General features: G+C 33.4%; 1 protein-coding gene across 1 annotated transcript; it reads right to left on the bottom strand.

Annotated features, from left to right (window-relative positions):
* Nucleotides 1–1,072: 1,072 nt before the first annotated feature.
* Nucleotides 1,073–14,550, bottom strand: LOC128192072 (GATA zinc finger domain-containing protein 14-like). The gene is made up of 10 exons (XM_052864509.1): nt 14,400–14,550; nt 14,203–14,315; nt 13,676–13,806; nt 5,066–6,063; nt 4,767–4,974; nt 3,899–4,557; nt 3,649–3,787; nt 3,064–3,543; nt 2,146–2,802; nt 1,073–1,499 (listed from the first exon to the last, which is right to left on the bottom strand). The coding sequence occupies exons 1-10, from the start codon at nt 14,548–14,550 to the stop codon at nt 1,073–1,075; spliced, it is 3,963 nt and encodes a 1,320-aa protein (XP_052720469.1).
* Between the last annotated feature and the right edge of the window lie 6,698 nt (nt 14,551–21,248).

The following is a 21,248-nucleotide window of genomic DNA, read 5'->3' as shown; positions in this document are numbered from 1 at the left end:
CATAAATAGTTATCTGAGGTTCATTTATAGAAATGCACTAAATCCTTGTCTTCTCATGACAGTACACAAAATGTTTCTTCACATCAAGGCATATTTTTTCTTTTATCAACTCTTTTATCAACTCTGTACATAAACACTGGCCTAGTTCCAACATTGACCCAGTCACCAGCAGCAATGTGGCTTATCTACGTCAGAGAACAGATGCATGCTGGGAAATAATGGATTACCTCCATAAATCTTTCACCGAGAGTGTTAAATTAATAAAATCTCTTTATAGAAATAAACAAAAAGGTAACAGGCCTCATTTTTAAGTTTCAAAAGGCTTTTAAAATTTATTAAGCAACAATTATTTTTTTCATGTTCACTTCCTTTAACTTATTTTTGCAAGAAGTGCTTACAAATGTATTAACTCAGCTACATACCTGCTTCCGCTGGTTGATTCTGTGTCCTCCTTTTCGTTATCTTTCCGTTTTTTTCTTCTTCTTGCCAGAATGAGGCAAATCAAACAGCAAGAGAGTAGCGATAAGAGTAAAATCGGTAGTGCTACACCCACTGCGACGATGGCTTCTAAGTTTTCTGTTATTGGCATGTAAATCAGTTTTTGTAAATGTGAAGAAAGATAATAGAAATAGAAAAAAGAGAAATCCCGATAATTTATGAAATTGTCAACCGGATTTAATGCTCACCTGCAACAGTGCCAGGTTCTGTAATGGATAACAAGTTTTCAGTTGCTTTGGTCACTTCTGTTTCATCTGGTATACTTGTAATTGAATCTTTATCTTTTGATATGGAAACTGATTCGGTTGTCGTAATACTAAATGGTGTTGTGGCAGTTTCCGATGTTGTTGTTTCTGTTTCCAGTGTGTTTGTGAGTTCTTCTGATGCTTTAACCACTTTGGTCGTTGGATCCTCTGTTGATGTTGTTAATAAAGATGGCATTGTTGTTGATAAATCATCTGTTGATGTTGATATGGTCGTTTCTGTTGATGTTATTTTGGCTTCCGTGGGTTGTTGTATAGATGTTGAACTGACCTCTGTCGATGTTAAACCAGTCGGTTCTCCTGATGCGGTGCTAGCCTCTGTCGATGTTGGAATCATCGTTTCTTCTGATGTTGTACTTGCTTCTGTCGATGTTGAAATAGGTGGTTCTTCCGATATTGCACTTGATTCTGTCGATGCTGATAAAAGTGTTTCTGCTGTTGTTGTAATGGTCTCTGATGATGTTACCGGTTCTGTTGATGTTTTTATGGTTTTTGTCGATGTTACTAAGGCTCGTTCTTCTGATATTGTACTGTCCGCTGGTACTGTTGTAATTGTTGATGTTGTTGATATGGTTTCTGTTGATGTTAGTACTGTTTGTTGTGTTGTTTGTGTTAAAGCTGCTGTTGATGTTGTTGGTGTTTCTGATGTTGTTGTTGTTATGGCTTCTGTCGACGTTGATAAAGTCGGTTCTGTTGATGTTGAACTTGTCATTATCGATGTTGATATGGTTGGTCTTGCTGATTTAAATTTGAAATTATGATTTTTTTAATTATAAAAACTTATTAACAGTAGAACTAAAACACCTCATTTATATGTTGCTGATATAAGATTGAACTGATTTTTGTATTAAAGTGTTTAAAATCCAAAAAAAAAATACATATTTCTGTCGCAAGTTTCTGCGGTCAGATGCGATTTTCAGTATTTTCCTTTGTTTATATCTCGGCAAATAGAAAATTTTCCTTGTGTTATTTCGAAACCATGTAATATTTTATATGTTGATTTATAGCTTACATAGAAGATATTCTATGACCATTGTCCGTGGTACATATACACCTATATGGAAAAACAACTTGGTAATCTACCAAGAACATACCGGTAGTATTTTAGCGTAAGAAAGTTTAGATGTAAATTAAAAGAGAATACATGTAATATATTCATAATATTTGGAAGCGCCTAGTGTGGCCTTAATCAAAAGTTTCTCTTTTTTTTTTACTTTTTTTCTAACTGTCTTATAAAAAAACAAAAGTTCTTCCAGATACAAAATCATTTAAATTCTGTGAATAACTATTATGATCTACAAACGTGTAAGTGTTTACTTACGTCTGTTACATACGTCGTACACATCGTCACAACAGTCCTCTCGGGCTTCACAACGTAGGTCACAGTGACACGAATTGTCTGCAGAGTTCCCTGCATTGTTCCTGTCTTCGTGATTGCAGATATCTCTTCTTGCCGCACAACTTTGTGTAAATGTTGTTGGTTCTGATGGTAAAGCTGCTGTCGATGTTGTTGGTGTTTCTGATGTTGTTGTAATGGCTTCTGTCGATGTTGATACTGTTTGTTCTGTAGTTGATGTTAAAGATGCTATTGATGTTGGTGTAAATGTTGTTGGTTCTGAAGTTGTTGTTAAAGCTTTTGTTGATGTTGTTGTTGGTGTTTCTGATGTTGCATTGGCTTTTGTGGATGTTGATATAGTTTGCTCTGTTGTTGATATTGAAGCTGCTGTCGATGTTGTTGTTCGTGTTTCTGATGGTGTTGTAATGGCGTCTGTCGATGTTGATACTGTATGTTCTGTTGTTGGTGTTAAAGTTGCTGTTGACATAGGTGTTGTTGTTGTTGTTGTTGGATCTGATGTTGTTGAAACAGCTGCTATCGATGTTGTTGTTGGTGTTTTTAATGTTGTTGTTGTTATTGCTTCTGTCGATGTTGATTGTACTATTGTTGCTGTTGTAGCTACTGTCGATGTTGTTGTTGGTGTTTCTGATATTGTTATTATAGCTGCTTTCAATGTTGTTGTTGGTTCTTTTGTTGTTAAAGCAGCTTTAGATGTTGTTGTTGGTGTTTCTGATGTTGTTGTTGTAATAGCTTCTGTCGATGTTGTTAATGTTGGTGTTTCTGATGTTGTTATTATAGCTGCTTTTAATGTTGTTGTTGGTTCTGTTGTTGTTGTAGCATCTATCAATGTTGTTGTTTGTGTTTTTGATGTTGTTGTTGTAATAGCTTCTGTCGATGTTGATACTGTTGATGTTTCTGATGTTGTTGAAGCTGCTGTCAATCTTGTCGGTGGTTCTGATGTTGTACTAGCCTCTGGCGATGTTGTTGGTGGTGATTTTAGTGTTGTTGTTAAAGATGCTGTCGATGTTGTTGTTGGTATTTCTGATGTCGTTGTAATGGTTTCTGTCGATGTTGGTGGTGGTGATTCTGATGTTGTTGTTATAGCTGCTGTCGAAGTTGATATTGTTTGTTCTGTTGATGTTGTTATAGCTGTTGTCGATGTTGTTGTTGGTTCTATTCTTGTTGTACTGGCCTCTGTCGATATTGTTGTTGGTGTTTCTGGTGTTGTTGTTGTAATGGTTTCTGTCAATGTTGATACTGTTGGTTCTGTTTTTGATGTTGTTATAGCTGCTGTCGATGTTGTTGTTGGTTCTGATGTTGTTGTATGAGCTGCTGTCGATGTTGTTTTTGGTATTTCTGATGTCGATGTTAGGGCTTCTGTCAATGTTGATGTTGTTGGTTCTGATGTTGTTGTTAAAGCTGCTGTCAATGTTGTTGTTGGTGTTTCTGATATTGTTGTTATAATGGCTTCAGTCGATGTTGATAATATTTGTTCTGTTGATGTTGTTATAGCTGCTGTCGATGTTGTTGTTGGTTTTCCTATTGTTGTACTGGCTTCTGTTGATGTTTTTGTTGGTGTTTCTGATGTTGTTGTAATGGGTTCTTTCAATGTTGATACTGTTTGTTCTGTTATTGGTGTTGAAGTTCCTGTCGATATTGTCATTGGTGTTTCCGATGTTATTGTAATGGCCTCTGTCGATGTTGATACTGTTTGTTCAGTTGTTGATGTTGAAGCTCCTGTTGATGTTGTTGTTGGTGTTTCTGATATTTTTGTTGTAATGGCTTCTGTCGATGTTGATACTGATTGTTCTGTTGTTGTTGTTTTTGTTGTAATTAATGCTGCTTCCGATGTTGTTGTTGTTGGTTCTGATGTTGTTGTTCTCAAAGCTGCTTTCGATGATTTTGTTGGTGTTTCTGATGTTGTTTTTCTTTTGGCTTCTGTCGATGTTGATACTGTTTGTTCTGTTGTTGTTGTCGAAGCTGCTATCGATGTTGTTTTTAAAGCTGCTGTTGATGTTGTTGATGGTGTTTCTGATGTTGTTGTTATGGTTTCTGTCGATGCTGAGACTGTTTGTTCCGTTGATTTTGTTGTTAAAGCCGCTGTCGATGTTGTTGTTGATGTTTCTGAAGTTGTTGTTTTTATGGCTTCTGTTGATGTTGATAATGTATGTTCTGTTGTTGGTGTTGTAGCTGCTGTCGATGATGTTGTTGGTACTGATGTAGTTGTTAAAGCTGCTGCCGATGTTGTTGTTGGTGTTTCTGATGATGATGTTATAGCAGCTGTCGATGTTGTTGTTGGTGTTTCTGATATTGTTGTTGTCATGGCTACCGTCGATATTGTCGTTGGTGTTTCTGATGTTGTTGTTGTAGCAGCTGTCGATGTTATTGTTGGTGTTTCTGATGTTGTTGTTATGGCTTCCGTCGATATTGTTGTTGGTGTTTCTGATGTTGTTGTTATGGCTTCAGTTGATGTTGATACTGTTTGTTCTGTTGATGTTGTTATAGCTGCTGTCGATGTTGTTGTTGGTTTTTCTGATTTTGTTGTTGTTATGGTCTCTGTCAATGTTGGTGTTGGTGTTTCAGATGTTGTTGTTGTTATGGCTTCTGTCGATGTTGATACTGTTTGTTCTGTTAATGTTGTTATAGCCGCTGTCGATGTTGTTGTTGGCGTTTCTGATGTTGTTGTTGTAGCAGCTGTCGATGTTATTGTTGGTGTTTCTGATGTTGTTGTTATGGCTTCCGTCGATATTGTTGTTGGTGTTTCTGATGTTGTTGTTATGGCTTCAGTTGATGTTGATACTGTTTGTTCTGTTGATGTTGTTATAGCTGCTGTCGATGTTGTTGTTGGTTTTTCTGATGTTGTTGTTGTTATGGTCTCTGTCAATGTTGGTGTTGGTGTTTCAGATGTTGTTGTTGTTATGGCTTCTGTCGATGTTGATGCTGTTTGTTCTGTTGATGTTTTTATAGCCGCTGTCAATGTTGTTGTTGGTGTTTCTGATGTCGTTGTTAAAGCTGTTGTCGATGTTGTTGTTGGTGTTATTGATGTTGATGTTGTAGCAGCTGTCGATGATGTTGTTGCTATAGCTTCTGTCGATGTTGTTGTTGGTGTTTCTGATGTTGTTGTTATGTCTTCTTTCAATGTTGTTGTTGGTGTTTCTGATATTGTTGTTATGGGTTCTGTCCATGCTGATACTGTTTGTTCTGTTGATGTTGTTATAGCCGCCGTCGATGTTGTTGTTGGTGTTTTTGATGTTGTTGTTGTTGGTACGGCTTCCGTCAATGATGTTGTTGGTGTTTCTGATGTCGTTGTGGCTTCTGTCGATGTTGATACTGTTTGTTCTGTTGATGTTGTTATAGCCGCTGTCGATGTTGTTGTTGGTGTTTCTGATTTTGTTGTTGTTGTTATGGCTTCTGTCAATGTTGTTGTTGGTGTTTCCGATGTTGTTGTTGTAGTGGCTTCTGTTGATGTTGATACTTCTTCTGTTGATGTTGTTATAGCCGCTGTCGATGTTGTTGTGGCCGCTGTTGATGTTGTTGCTGGTGTTTCTGATGGTGTTGTTGTTGTTATGGCTTCTGTCAATGTTGTTGTTGGTTTTTCCGATGTTGTTGTTGTTATGGCTTCTGTTGATGTTGATACTTCTTCTTCTGTTGATATTGTTATAGCCGCTGTCGATGTTGTTGTTGGTGTTTCTGATGTTGTTGTTATGGTTTCTGTCGATGTTGTTACTGTTTGTGCTGTTGATGTTGTTACAGCCGCTGTTGATGTTGTTGCTGGTGTTTCTGATGGTGTTGTTGTTATGGCTTCTGTCGATGTTGATACTGTTTGTTCTGTTGTTGATGTTGTAGCTGCTGTCGATGTTGTTGGTGTTTCTGATGTTGTTGTTGTTATGGCTTCTGTCGACGTTGATAGAGTCGGTTCCGTTGATGTTGAACTTGTCATTGTCGATGTTGATATGGTTGGTCTTGCTGTTTGAAATTTGAAATTATGATTTTTTTTATTATAAAAACTTATTAACAGTAGAACTAAAACACCTCATTTACGAGGGTTGTTCGGAAATTATTGAGACAACTCGAATAATTTCTTTCCTAATTGACGAGTTTTGGTAACAATTGGCATAGACACTGAAGTTACGCCAACAAATAATAAAACAAAGTGATATTAAAAGAATATCTAATATTTTGTTTACGACGATAGATAAACAAGTCGGTGGTCGGGATACCCGGCGCAGCCATGAACTCGGAGATTTAATAACTTAAACATCTACTTTATAAGTGTCCGTAGAATTACAGTTAATGATAAAAGAAATCAAATTAAATATGCTCATTTTGCTATTCTTTGCGACTAACTTTTGATTAAGTTTCACTGATGTTTGAGTTGAAATACGGATATGGTACACATATATTTACCAAACAATAGAAATCTGACAACGACTTTACATTGAATTTTGACGTCAAGGCGGCGCATTAAAAACCGTCAAACTGGTGGAAATCTCGGAAGAAGACCTTTTAAGGCCAAGCAATTGCTTTAAAAAAACTATACGATGACAAGACAAGGTATAGAGCTCCAGTTCATCATATTTTTTTCACTGATTGTTTAACTAGAATTAGTCCAAAAGGATTAATTATCAAGTACTTTTGACACACTAACTGTTGTCAACAGTTCTAAAATATATAAAAAATAACTGCAGGAGACATTCGCAGTAGTTAGACTTTCGGGAAAAATAACTCGATTTTCCTCCTGAAAATAACAAGAATGACAGAAAATGTAAATGATAACATCTTGAAATGAAAACAAAAGATGATAAATAAAGAATAATTCTTATTTCCGTTCGTTTGTAAGGTGTTTAAAACACAGGAGCAATAAGAAGCGTTAAAATGACGTTGCGAAAAGTTTGCGGTTGCGCCGGGTCATTGGACGAAGGTAGGTTGGTCAGCTTACCAGGAATGATCTATTCATGCCATGAACTAGAAACTTTTCACATGGCTAGTCTCTATCCTGATTAACGTTTTGGTGAAATTTCAATGGTTTATCTTTTTTACTAAAAGAATAAGAGGAAATGTCTCAATAATTTCCGAACAACTCTCGTATATGTTGCTAATATAAGATTGAACTGATTTTTGTATTATAGTGTTTAAAATAAAAAAAATATATATTCCTGTCGCAAGTTTCTAAGGTCTGATGCGATTTTCAGTATTTTCCTTTGTTTATATCTCCGCAAATAGAAACTTTTCCTTGTGTTATTTCGAAACCATGTATTATTTTATATGTATAGCTTCAATAGAACATATTTTATGACCATTGTCTGTGGTACACATACTCCTATAGAAAAACAACTTGGTAATCTATCCAGAACATAGTATTTTAGCGTAAGAAAATTTAGATGTAAAGTAAAAGGGAATACATGTAATATGTTCATAATATTTGGAATCCAAAATTGAGAAGCGCCTAGTATGGCCTTGATCAAAAGTACCCTATACAACCTTTTGCCGTTGAAATAATCAGTTTTTATAGAATTTTACAATTTAAATATTTATATTGATTGATAAGTTCTATTCTGATGATTAAAACTGGTTTTATAAACTTGTTTTTACTGTCTTATAAAAAGAGAAAAGTTTTTTTTCAGATACAAAATCATTTTAGTGAATACTGTAATGATCTACAAACGTGTAAGTGTTTACTTACGTCTGTTACATACGTCGTACACGTCGTCACAACATTCTTGTCGGGCTTCACAACTTAGGTCACAGTGACACGAATTGTCTGCAGAGTTCCCTGTATTTTTTCTGTTGTCGTGATCGCAAGTTCTTGGTTTTGACAAACAACTACCTTAAAAAGCAGAATTCGTTTTATTTTTCAGGATATAGTGATATCGCTATTATCGTATAATAAAAAAGTAGATAAACCATTAAATAGCAATCGAATTTACAAGATAAAAATTTGTATACTGCATATTACAAAATCCGGAATCAGGCATTTTTTCAGGGAACGGATACTTGATTTAAAAAGCCAAATGATTTCTGGTGAAGATTTAGTAATTTATTGACTGCTGAATAAAACTCACTTTTAATCATTATTTCATCATAATTTTATTCGGCTTTTAATGTAATTCTAAGTTTACGTTAAGCTAAGGTTTAAATTCGCTAATTTTAAGAATGCCAATAATTTTAACAACTCTCCCTTACATATAAGCAAAAAAATTAAACTTTCCAATAAAGTAGAGTTGTTATGCTCAAAGCACTACCTAAATAATCCATTGGAAAGGTTCAAATTTGACCATCAATGCTCTCAATTGTCAGGATTATTTTGTTTTATATCAAATAGTCAATATTGATTTACAGATAAAACTGTACTTAAGAAAAAAAATCTATACGAGTTAACATTTGGCTTATCCAGACGCCCCTGCAGAAACCCCATTGTTGTTCTTTTTTAAAGCACAGTTATTCTGTCCCCAATCCCATTTATTCATATGTACAATTTTGTTATTATTCAGAGAGTTCTCATACATGTTTTGCTGCTATGATGGGAACAATGCTTTGGCTCAAATTGTTTGTTTTACTTAAAGCATAATGTGTTGCCATACTTGGTATTGACCTTTGTTTCAATGCTTATTCAATTTCATGTACAATCTAAGGCGGATATAAAAGTTTACCAGTCTACATAAATTTTTCCTCATTTATTCATAAATGCAAGCATATTTATTTGTATGTTAAGGGTGTTGTGGGGGACATTGTCCCAATGTCTGTGGCGGGAATGGGGAGTCCGCAGTGGTATGTGTTGACACTTTCTGCTACGAAATCTGAGTGTCTCCCCCTACTTGCTTCTTATGGTAGGAGCTAGTATATAAATAAAATCATTCAATATGGTTTATAAAAGCCAAGTCATGACTCAGTTAACTGTGCCATGTTGTTATAATTCAAAATTGGGGGGTTTTTTTAAGGTGGGGCCTACACTGTGTATAGGTGAGGCCACATCCACCTCACTCAAGTGAGGGGATGCTAAAGGCTGGTGCATGTAATAATCATGTTTATAACGAAGCCTTTGCAAAAGTTCTAAACAAGGTAGCACTGCAGGAGACAGGGTGAAAAAGGGAGTTCTCACTACCATCCTTAGAACGCTGGGGATCGTTCAGGTTCGGGCATTGGTGCTTTAGACTCGGGCCCACAGTGTGTCCCCACATGGGTAGTTAACTGGCCCCAGTTACCCCACAAAGTTATTATGCGGCCAACATCCACCAATTACTTGTAATAACGGAGTAATAAATATTTCGTATGCTATTTATTGTCAAGGTTCTATTTCATAGGGTTTGTATGATGCCAGGCTCAGTCTTTCAAGCAAATATTATGTATGGTGCTGGGTCAGCTTGGTGAATTCAATAATTAATAATAAAGAACTTCAATTAGAACAAATATGTCCTTTTAAGATATGAAATGTAATATTTTGACTTACTTCTATTTAATCCTGCTCAAAACTTATACGGTGGATAAGAAAAGGGAGAAAAACAGTAAGTGCATTATCTCAACCACTTTCATATTTGACAGCACCCTCAAATTATTTTACAGGAGATTTCAAAAAAAATTCTCCTTTCATGTTGAAAATGATATTAAGAATTTCGGTTTACATTTAAAAAAAAAAAACCATGAAATTAACAAGATTTAATTATAATCGGGCCGATTATAAAGTCCCCCAAACGAACGAGGCCATCATTGGGATTGGGATGACCAACATGCATTGGTCAAACTTTGCAGACAAAAATATCTAATACTTGATTATTTCTATCTCTGAAATTTCATGTTCCCCCGGGGTTATTTACTGTATATCAGGTGAACCGATAAGTCCCAAGAAACAAGAATATATAAAGTTAAGGGGTAGTGATCTCAACCATTTTCAAGATATTAGGACACTTCCTGTTAGAGGGGGATCAGGAATACCTCTGGACCAAAGACCTACACACTATTTGATGCCCCTTAACACAAGGACCAAAAATATTTATGGTTTAGGGGTGGGGATCTCAACCATTTTTAAGATGTTTGGGGACTTTGTGTTCGAGGGAGGTCAAGATTACCCCGGGCCCTGTACCTACATACCATTTGGTGACCCTTAACACAAGAACCAAGAATATATATGGTTATAGAGTGGGGATCTCAACCGTTTTCAAGATATTTGGGCACTCCGATCCTGTTCGAGGGGAGTCATGACTACCCCCGGGGGCCATGACCAACATACCATTTGATGCCCCTTAACACAAGGAACACGAATAGATATGGTTAAGGGGGATCTCAACTGTTTCCAAGATATATGTGCACTTCCTGTTCAAGGGGGTCAGGACTATCCCCGGAGGACATGACCTACATACCATTTGATGTATCTTGACACAATGAACAAGAAAATATATGTTTTAGGGATGGGGATCTCAACCGTTTTTAAGATATTTGGTCATTTCAAATTCCTAGGGGGGGGGGGTGATGATGACCCCAGGGTAAAGATCTAATACACTCTATATATTGCCTATAACAGTCAATATTTGTTTCTGAAAACCCTATGTAATTATCTCTGTCTGTTATCAAGTTATAACCATTTACATAGAGTCTTCGATTTTTCCAATAGGGTTCTGTGTTATACCCCATATCCTTTTGACACCCCAAGAAAGTGGTTGGCCAATCCAAATGAGAAAAATCAAACAGGGTTCACAACTAGATATGCAGGCCTATGATATCCTTGAGTATGGTACAATTCTGATCAGCCATCTCTGAGAAAAGTGACGGACTAGTTCAGAGCGAGAAAGAAGAAGAAGAAGAACCGTACAAAAACAATAAGTCTCCAAACTTAATTTAGGATACTTAATTAACAATTGATAAGATTCTTAAAGAAGATATTGCTTGATCTTACTTTCGATTCACTTTTTATTGTTACGAGTGAAAAAAGGCATACTGCTTATTTCTTTCAAAGCTTATCAGTATTAGGTGGAACTTGGCGTTGCAGAGTAAAATTATTTGTCAATGATTTTTTTTAATAGTTTTTAAAATTTTCATGACTACACTGTACTTTCTTATCTTGCAAGGGAGATATTTTGATAGAAATTGTCCCATTTTATGGCATTATGATTTTTTTTGGCAATTTCAGTTTATGCAATAATTATCTTATTTGATGGAATTTATTTGCAAATAATATTCATTAAATTCAAGAGCGGAAACAAATTTCAAAATGCTTAACATCACTGGGTTTTTTCCTTTGCAATATCAAAATTTTGTCAAAATATTGCTAAAATCGGCACTTCAAATTTTTGAATATTTTATTTTAAAGTTGAACAAAATGTGATGGCACGTAAAAAGTTCTCAATGAAATTTTAAAAAATCACACATCAACCCAAGCATCTGCTTCATAACTTTTCATAACAAAATTTTCATGGCATTTTTCTTGGCATTCAAGGGAGATACTACAATAGGAACCATCCCTACCCCTTAATCTAGAATTATTACTTTTTGTGACTTTCTGTTTTGAATCATCAAAACATAAATACATTTTTTATATTTATTTGTACCATAGCTTGGCGAGTTTAGTATGGGTTATATGTACATATCCTACTTTTTTAACTCCGCCCACTATTTCGAGTAAAAACAACATCAACAAAGTTGTTTTTAGCGCGTCCATAATACTCCACAGTAACAGCTTCCTCCAGATCAAAATTGCCAAAACTCACTACGGATAAATGACTCGACTAACTTTGTTCGTCGAATAAATCTCATATTTAGCTCGAGACAAAACAATATCGACAATGGCTTTGTCAGAAAGACTCTATTTTAATATTCCTCCCCATGTGTTTGGACAAGTAGAGATAAAATCGGGGTATCCTGTTTGAAGGTTTTATAGAATGTCAATCACGTGATAGAAAAGCGTTTGAAAAGAAAACTTGTTTTGTGGACAGAGTGAATAGCGGTAGCCAAACGAATTTGACATTAACCATTCACGGTTTCGCGACATGCATTTTCAAATAATATTTTTTTTTGCTTATTGATTGATTTTGTTCAACATATATATGTACATGTTTTTTCAGCCACTTTTAAAAAATATACATTGATACAGTTTATCAAATAAGATTTTAAAAACTAATTACCTTCTTCAATTTAGTTTCAATTGTTTAAACAGAGGCATTGCACAATATAGGGTTCGTACAAATGAAATTGTGTTAATGAGTTTAATTCTTTGAAGCAATTATCGATACTAAAAGTCGGAAAATGAATGAATATGAAATGAAAATATAACAATGAGGAGTCGATCTATTCATTTGGGCTATGATTTTTTTTAAAAATGAAGAATAGTTAATTTTGGTTGGGGATAGAAAGTCATTTTAGAAACGAAGTACAATGAACATGTATAAAGACCAACGCATTGGAACCGTATTGTTTAGAGGCAAGCGCACTCCCGATATTACTAGTATAATAATAAGATTCATAACCAACATTGTTATACTTTCATGTTTAATACTGAAATCTGATTGGTTAAGACGCAGTTAATAATATTTACTATTACCCTCAGCGTTAGCAACGCACTTGGCAACGGGTAACATTAAAAATGTTACATACGCGAAAATTATGCGCGTACGGTTCGCTGTAGAATTCACGTTATTCCTATATAAAAGCAGTAAAATTTTCTTAAAAATTTTAAAAAAGACATTCAGTATAACAAAATAAATAGTGCCTGTTTGGGAGGATAACAGTTGAAATTGACACCCCTCGAAAATCATTGTCAACCTCCGCTTCGCGTCGGTTGACAATGGTTTTCTCGGGGTGTCAATTTCAACTGTTACCCTCCCAAACAGGCACTATTTATATAATATTATATGGGGAAACTACTACTAATACGACCAGAATAATATTCAGAATATACATTTGATTATATTAACCGATTGATTATGTACATTTTCATTTTTGAAATTAAAAATGTTAAAAGTTTCCCAACGCATGCCATGAAAATGACTACTTTAGAGCCGTAAAGTACGGGGGAAAGATCTATCAAATTATGTGTGACGTCATAATGAATAAATGGCATCTTACAATCAAATCAATTATGACGTCATAATAGAGATAGCACATTTAGTTTCTTTAAAAATGCTTTACGACAAGGACTGAATGTGGTGTTTTGAACACATTGAATTGAATTGGTCAAACCATACCTCTATTATTTTTGTCAGTGTCCTGCGTTGTCGGGCTCCCATCGGTAGTCTGGGTTGTCTGGCTTCCATCGGTAGTCTGGGTTGTCTGGCTTCCATCGGTACTCTGGGTTGTCTGGCTTCCATCGGTACTCTGGGTTGTCTGACTCTCATCGGTACTCTGCAATGTCTGTTCTAGCCGTTCATCAGTATTTCCTGTTGTCGGACTTTCTTCGATATTCGCATTATTTTCTTGCTTACTAGCTTCGTCCTCTGGTAATGTAATAGGAAGGGATGGTTCCACAGTTGTAACGGAAGGCTCTATAAATTAAGAAAAACCAAAACGATTGTGATGTTAAAAAGCAAATCATCCAAAATTAATTTGGCCTAATCCTTGAACGTTAATTTCAATACTTACGTCTGTTACAAACGACATACACATCCTCACAGCAGTCCTGCCGTTCTTCACAAAGTAGGTCACAGTGACAGGAACCGTCTCCAGAACTCTGACCAACGCTCCTTCTGGTATTGCAGGTAGACTGTCTTGTTTCACAACTGCGACCTATAAACCAGACAATTGTAATGTTACGCAGATTTCGTCCCCTTCTTATCATCAGTGTTTTACATTTAGAATGTATATGAATGGTCAATATTCTCTTTCTAAACAAAACAAGTTAAGGTCTGATATGCATCGTTGAGTGATTGGATCTTAATATGGGTAAACACAATTAAAAAAGGGACAATGGCATACTTTCTGATTTGAATAACAACGAATTTACATTTAAATTTGTTTGTTATGCAATGTGCGTCAAAGATTACTCAATTCAACATACGTCAGATAAAAAAAATATTTTTCAAATCTTTGATGCTTTTTTTTATTTTTGGATTTGATAATATTTTAATTTTCTCTACGTTTTCTTCATAAGGTTTAAAATTATGTTCTCATACTTGGGCTCACGTGATTGGCTTCACTATTTGTATCATCGGTGTTTTCGGCTGTCTGATGTTCTCCATTATTCTCCGATGTTTTTCTTTCATTGGTGTTTTCTCCTTGTCCATCATTGCTCTTTCCTGAAAATGTTATCGATATTTTTCTATTTCTACACAGCGATCAATGATTTTCAATCAGGATTTGCCTAACATTATTTGCCTTACCATTTTGATTTTGATTTCGGGTTTGGTCCCCATCATTTCCTTCGTTTGTTCTATCAGAGTTTCTGTTACTCCGACGTTTTCGTAGCAAAGATGGTCCTCCGTATTGAACCGATCTTCCTAAAACAACACCACCACAATCTCTTGAACACATGTTTTCGCAATTTTTCGAATATTTTCGATGCACTTTAAATGATATTGTAAATAACGAAATCTACCGTCTTTCATAACATAATTATTAATATGCTTGTATACTTTTATGACATGCTAGTTAACATAACATTGGCTTGACGGCTGTATGTATCATCAGTTGCAGCGTTCTGTGTCACTTCTCTTATAGTGTAGATAACAGCACATAAGTATTCACTATAAATTACCATATTTCTTGAGTGAAGTATTCACTATAACTTTCCATATTTCTTGAGTGAAGTATTCACTATAACTTACCATATTTCTTGAGTGAAATAACTGCGACACACTGCATTTCACTGTACAAGCTATCAATAAAAAGGATAAACTTTTATTAAACAATTATACGTATTGGAGCTTTGTGCTTAATTCAATATCATTGTTATGTGATGAGGAGTTCATGAGCGGATGGTAATTTACACTCTTTTAATAAATCACTCAAACATGTAGATTTTATTTTTTATTTTTCTTCCCCTTATTGTTTTACTTTGAAAATACCTGATAGTTACATTGGTGTTGTCTAAAGTGTTTATCCTTAATATCAAGCCTTCTTTGACAGCAGTCACTTTTTGGAACGTGCTGACTACGGAACACTGTTTAAAAACAGATTTAAAATTCACTTCGTCGTTTAAACAGCCCGATTCACAAATCACCCTAGATATGGGAAACAGATTTCCGTCTTTGCTATCCATAGAAGGCTGGCACAGACAGCTTCCTTTAATGAAAAGTCTATTACTCAGGAATACCTGTAAAAACAGAAAAAAGAAAAAACTTTTTGTTTAAAGTTCAATGATTTTTGTTTATTTATGTGATTTTTTATTAAAATGATGTGTTTTAAAGATTGGATTTTCAATTGTTTGATATGATAATTTTTAAAAATCGTTTTTAAATGATGTTTTCTATTTAGAGAAAATTTATTAATTTAATTGAGGTTTCATTGATAAATTCTAATACTGATAGTTTTTTAATTCAACAATTGAATTGATTTACACTCCTCTATGTTAAATTTTGATTTTATTTGGTGAGTTCTGACACTAAACTGTTTGTTATCTTAACCAATTTTCTATTTATCTTGCAATTTTCGACTTATCAACACGTGTTGGATTGCCTTCATTGCTTTTACTGTAAAGACGAGGTTTCACATAAAATCACATTTTAACTTTTTGTGTTACTTTGCTTGAAGAACCTTGCCAAAGAGACTGAGCATGTTTTTTGTTGATCTTGTTTTGTGGGTTTTTTTTATTTGGTTATAAGCAGTCAAAAACAGAATATTTGTATAAGAATGAATAATGCCATTTAGTTAATGTCCTAAAAGATGTATACAAAACAGGAGGTTATTCAAACATAAACATGTTACCATGGTAATAATACATGTGGTGCTAAATGCAATCATGGCCTTTATTACATGTATATACACATATGAAAATAAATATATACACAAAACACAAGACAGATTCTGCAACAAATATACAAAAAAATACATGACAGACACCTACTGTTAAAGCATGTGTGAAAATGAGCATAAAAAACTCCTTGCCCACAAAAAGGTGGGGGGATTCACAAAACTAGAATGAGGTCAAGCAAACATTAGGCCTAATATTCATTTACTATCTTTGGAGGTAGAAAGAGGTGGGCAGTGGGTACAGATTTGATTTTACATCAATAGCGTGCCTTCTTGTCCAAAATAAGAAGATCAATAAGTGAAACGTCTCAAATTGAACACCTCTGATTGGATGAGATGTACACGTGAATGGGTTGAATATCAGGCACGGGATGATTACATAAACAAAAGTAAGGATCAGAGAAAAGTGTTAAAAAAAAAAATAAAGACATCACATTTCGCATAAAATTTTAAGTAATTCTATATAATAATCACTTCTTTATTCAATGAAATTTGTATACTTTTATCATAATAATAATCCCTTTATTGTTGAGTGAAAATGAATAAATAAAGCAGTTGGGTTACCTTTATGATAAAGATTTTCAAAATCTGTAGAGCGAATGTTTTTTTTAAAGTTTATGGAGTTTAGTAACTGCTCAAGCATCATTGATTTAACTTTTTACCTTTTTATCTGTAATTGGACCGAAGCAGACAATTTAACACAAATCATGTGAAAGTGTTACCTTGTTCGAATAATAGGACGGATGCAAATAAGCAAATAATTGACGAGGAATTTCAAGGTTTCGCCAATGACACATATTTTTATTTTTTTAATGGAAATGTAATTAAAGTTGGACTAGTACTGCTTTCAATCTTAAATTCATTTATTCAAAATTATATTTATACTGCATTGTTTATTAAATGTTGCAATAAATTATTTGTTAAATTTCTAAAATAAATTTTCATATATTTTTTTTCTTTTTATTCGTTGGTTAATTAGTCAAACTTTTTTCACTTTTCATTGCGTGATATTTGTACAATCAAAGTAATATTGACACATTTTTTGATCTGTTGTTTAAAAATTCGCAAAGAAATGTAGCATGTAAGAACTTTTGAACATTTGAAACATAAAATCAATATTGCTTTAACCTTGATCCTTTAAATGAAAAATACCGTGGTGTCATTACAGATAAAAAAAAAATTATTTTTTTTCGTTGTAAATTTAAATCATTGGTTTTATTTTTTAATGCTTTCTTCAATTGGTTGTTTTGATATGTGGATGGGCGGTTCATGTAAAGTTAGAGATAAGAGTAAAAATAAAATCAATTTGTTGAGAAGGTGACGCCCGTCATACCAAATTGGTGATATGTGTACATCTAATAAAATGAATTAATTGTTGACGCCCGGAATGTTCCACAATGTACTTACTAAATTACTCATTCTGTTTCAGATCTTCAATATTTAGGCTGATTATTTTCCGAGAAAAATGGTGGATGATTAAATATTCTTTATGTGAAAGAAGACTGTCGACAAGCTACTTTTGAACGTACAGTTTGCATATCATCATTAAATATCAATGTATAGAAATTTGGGTGGTTTTTAAAAATTTCAAAAAGCATAATCGAATTAAAGCGCACAAATTGTGTAACATCTTAAGATTTAAATGTTGATACATTTATGTGAGAGTTGAAAAGGTAAAAAAAAAATTAAAATTGTCAAGAACTTATAAAAGATAGTAAGAAATAGCATCTTTAAAAGAAGGCTGATAAAAAGGTAATTTTTGAATAAACAATTTGCGCAATATCATAAAATCTAAATGTCTAGATAATGCATAATGTTTTTTTAAAGAGACAGTACGGCGCATCTTATCAAAACACTGACTTGAAAAAATTCTCCGATCGGGTTCTGTATTTTTGTACAACTCATGAATGTATAAACTTTCAGAAGATTACAAAATTCTCCATGAAATATTTCTTATTATTTTTTTTGAATAATAATTACGTACAACCTATACATATTTACATCACAACGTGTTACGGGGTTCAACACTATAACTATTACGCATGCGTATTTAATGTAAAAAAAAAAAAAAACACATGCAGGGCTCGCGAAGATTCTCCTGGACATGTTTGTTGATAAAAATATGTCTTTTCTACTTCTCTCAGGTAATAATTGTTCAAAGTTTTTAAAATAACCACAATTATTATTTTGCAAGCATGTATTTTGCGTTTTTATAATAGGAGTTGCTACAACCTGAATTCATTTTGTAAAAGATGCCCCTTGAAGGGTTATTCGATATATATATATATTTGTCTGTTCATTCATAGACCCCTTTATATATATATATATTATATATATATATATATATATATATATATATATATATATATATATATATATATATATATATATATATACTGTAGAAGCAGAAATATTCGTTGTGGATTTAATTTCATTATTTTCGTTGGCAGTAGAAATCAACGAAATTAAATCCATGACGAATTTTTAACCAAAGTAATAATGAATACAAAGATATTAATATGTCACGAAATTAAATGCCAATGAATTTTTATTAGGTTCAAAAACAACGAAATTTTGACCCAACGAAAATATGTGCTTCTACAGTATATATATATATATATATATATATATATATATATATATATATATATATATATATATATATATATCTTAAAATAACTAATATAGGAATAAAGCTTCCGAAAATTTGCATAATAATTCCAAAGATAAAAATCATCAGACTTTGCCTAGTTAAAAAATCAGTCGGCAATTCCTTTTTTATTTTAATATCAGATTCTGCTTCATATTTAAAAGTAACACTTTGACTAAAAAAGTTGGTAAAAATTTATGAGAAAATTTCCGACACTTCCCTTCAGTTAAGCAACTGAAACTGAATCAGCAATGATCAGCAATTATCATACATCGGTTAAACGATAACCTTACAAAAATTAACTCCACTTAGTAGTTTCACTACTCTGGTTAATTTTAGTATCTCTTCCTGTCGTAACGTGGACTAAAAACCAATAAATAATGGGGTATTGTTTCTTAGTCTATCAAATTATAACAAGTACGAAACTTGAAGAAAAAAACTAGTGACTATGCATGCCACCAATCGAGTTTAAGTGTTTAAGTGAGGGAATCTTAATTAAAATTCAATTATTCTATTTTTGGAAAGTAAGATACGAATTCATTAAAATAGAAGATGTTTACTCAGGTTTTTCTTAACTCTAGTTATATTAATTCATCATTGAGACCCCCCCCCCCCAATCCTTTACAAGTAAAAGAGGAATCATTAACAACAAATTTCATAATTTCTCTTTCATTTTCAACAGTATTGCTTCAATGACATCTATAATGATTGAATTAAAACTCATCATTCCATAAAAGAACACACGTACTTTCTGCAATTTAATTTTTTCACCGCGGTGAAATCCAAATGGCGACCTTTAGGTGGTCTCATGCTTAAATAATTACTGCACAAAGCAAGTCGGATTCATTTTAGAATATCCAAAGGAATGTAATAGAAGCATATCAAAGCAAGTGTAGATATTTTTTACTTTAATGAGTTTTCACTCGGTTGTGGGGTACTGGTTCAGCTTTTGATCCCTTCATGTTCACGGTCCGTTTACAAATGCAGTGCAGATCATGATCTAGATAGTATTTATTATGTAACATCCACGATAAGCCTCGACGATTAAGGAAGAAAAGGTTGTACTACTTAATTTTCATATGGCAACATTTCATTTATATTACAATTGAAATAATTTCAAAAATATGAAGAATCAACGTAAAAGCTTAAGAAACAATGTACCATTTATAATGATAGGTAAACATATGTTTAGCACACATTTCTTTTCATTATCTATTCATGAATTGTTAAAATGAAACGGTGGATTGATTTTACATGTTGATTCAATATAAAGTGTTAGACATAAGTTAATTTTTCCTTTTTATGGTATATTTTATAAGCAATGACAAAATTCAACATTTTTGTCGGATTCCAATTCATTCTAAACTTATTAGTATTTTCTTTTATGCAAACACCAGATTTAACATAAATTTCAGTTTAAAAAAATAAAACAAATTTCAAAACAAACCTCTCTTATCGCCGTTGGGTTGGTAAAAATGCAAGAATTAGACAGGCAAGTTCATTATGAGCGATAAACAGAGGAGAAAATGAAATTCAGTTAGTCGTAAAAAAAAATTAAGACCGAATGTGTTCTCGTTCTGTAAACATTTTGCATTGGATGGTTATCTTTGTAAAAAGTGAAAAGAAAATCAGGAAATTGTTAAAAATGTCAAGCAGACTTATTCCTGATAGTTGTGTAATCATTGAGTTACATTTTAAATGATATCTTTTTAGATATTGTTAGTTTTTATTATGTTACAAAACAAAGAATTTCATGCAGTTATATAAACAAGGACCAATATATATCATATTGATATGAGAAATAAATAAAAGATAGTTATTTCAGGCCTACCTCGTCATTTTCAAGATGGCGCCAATTAACGACACTGCCTAGGAACTCATGCTCAGATTTTCCAATTTCTATGATTGTACATGTAAAAGTTAAAAATATGGCTAAATATTTCATCTTTATAGCCATTATATTGAACACCAGATGTATCTTGGATACTTGTCGGAGAAAAAAAGCAAACTTTTTAGAAAATCTTCGGGTTTTGAAGAAAACAAAATATGTAGGAGTTTCTTGTTACACTTTTGAAAAGCAGATTTCAATCATATTGTTGAACTTCATTTCATATGCAAATAGGGCTAGCTTATACCCTAATTTGCATGAGAAATCCCACCTTTCAAATTTTTGATTTTGAAACAATTATCACAATCGTTTTTCCATGTCGAGGTCGTGGAGTATGAAGATTTCGATAGTGCATTATAATACCTTTCACGGGTGTGTGCACCTGTCACGTTGCAGGTAAAAGCAGATCTTTGGAGACTATCCTTTCTTATATTTTTTGGTTTTCAAACGCTCAGATTTTATGATTTCTGTAAATTTTCGAGAGAAAAAATTATGTTAATATAAAAATGAGACTTTAGGTTTTTTTCACAACCACCATTTTTAGTACGAACCCTTTTGATATCTCCATTGTCTCGGTTCAAAATAGCCACTATAGATATGAATAGATATGTGACAGCAACACTTTGGCGTATAAACCTATCATTCTTAGAAAGCAATGGACAATTGACAACTTATTTTATACTTTTCCTTTTTGCTCTCTGAATGGCGCACACCTTTGTTTTA

Source organism: Crassostrea angulata, chromosome 1 (assembly GCF_025612915.1).
Source record: "Crassostrea angulata isolate pt1a10 chromosome 1, ASM2561291v2, whole genome shotgun sequence".
Classification (NCBI taxonomy): Eukaryota; Metazoa; Mollusca; class Bivalvia; order Ostreida; family Ostreidae; genus Magallana; species Magallana angulata.
The sequence above is the reverse complement of the archived record's forward strand: the minus strand, read 5'-3'. Positions and strand labels throughout refer to the sequence as shown.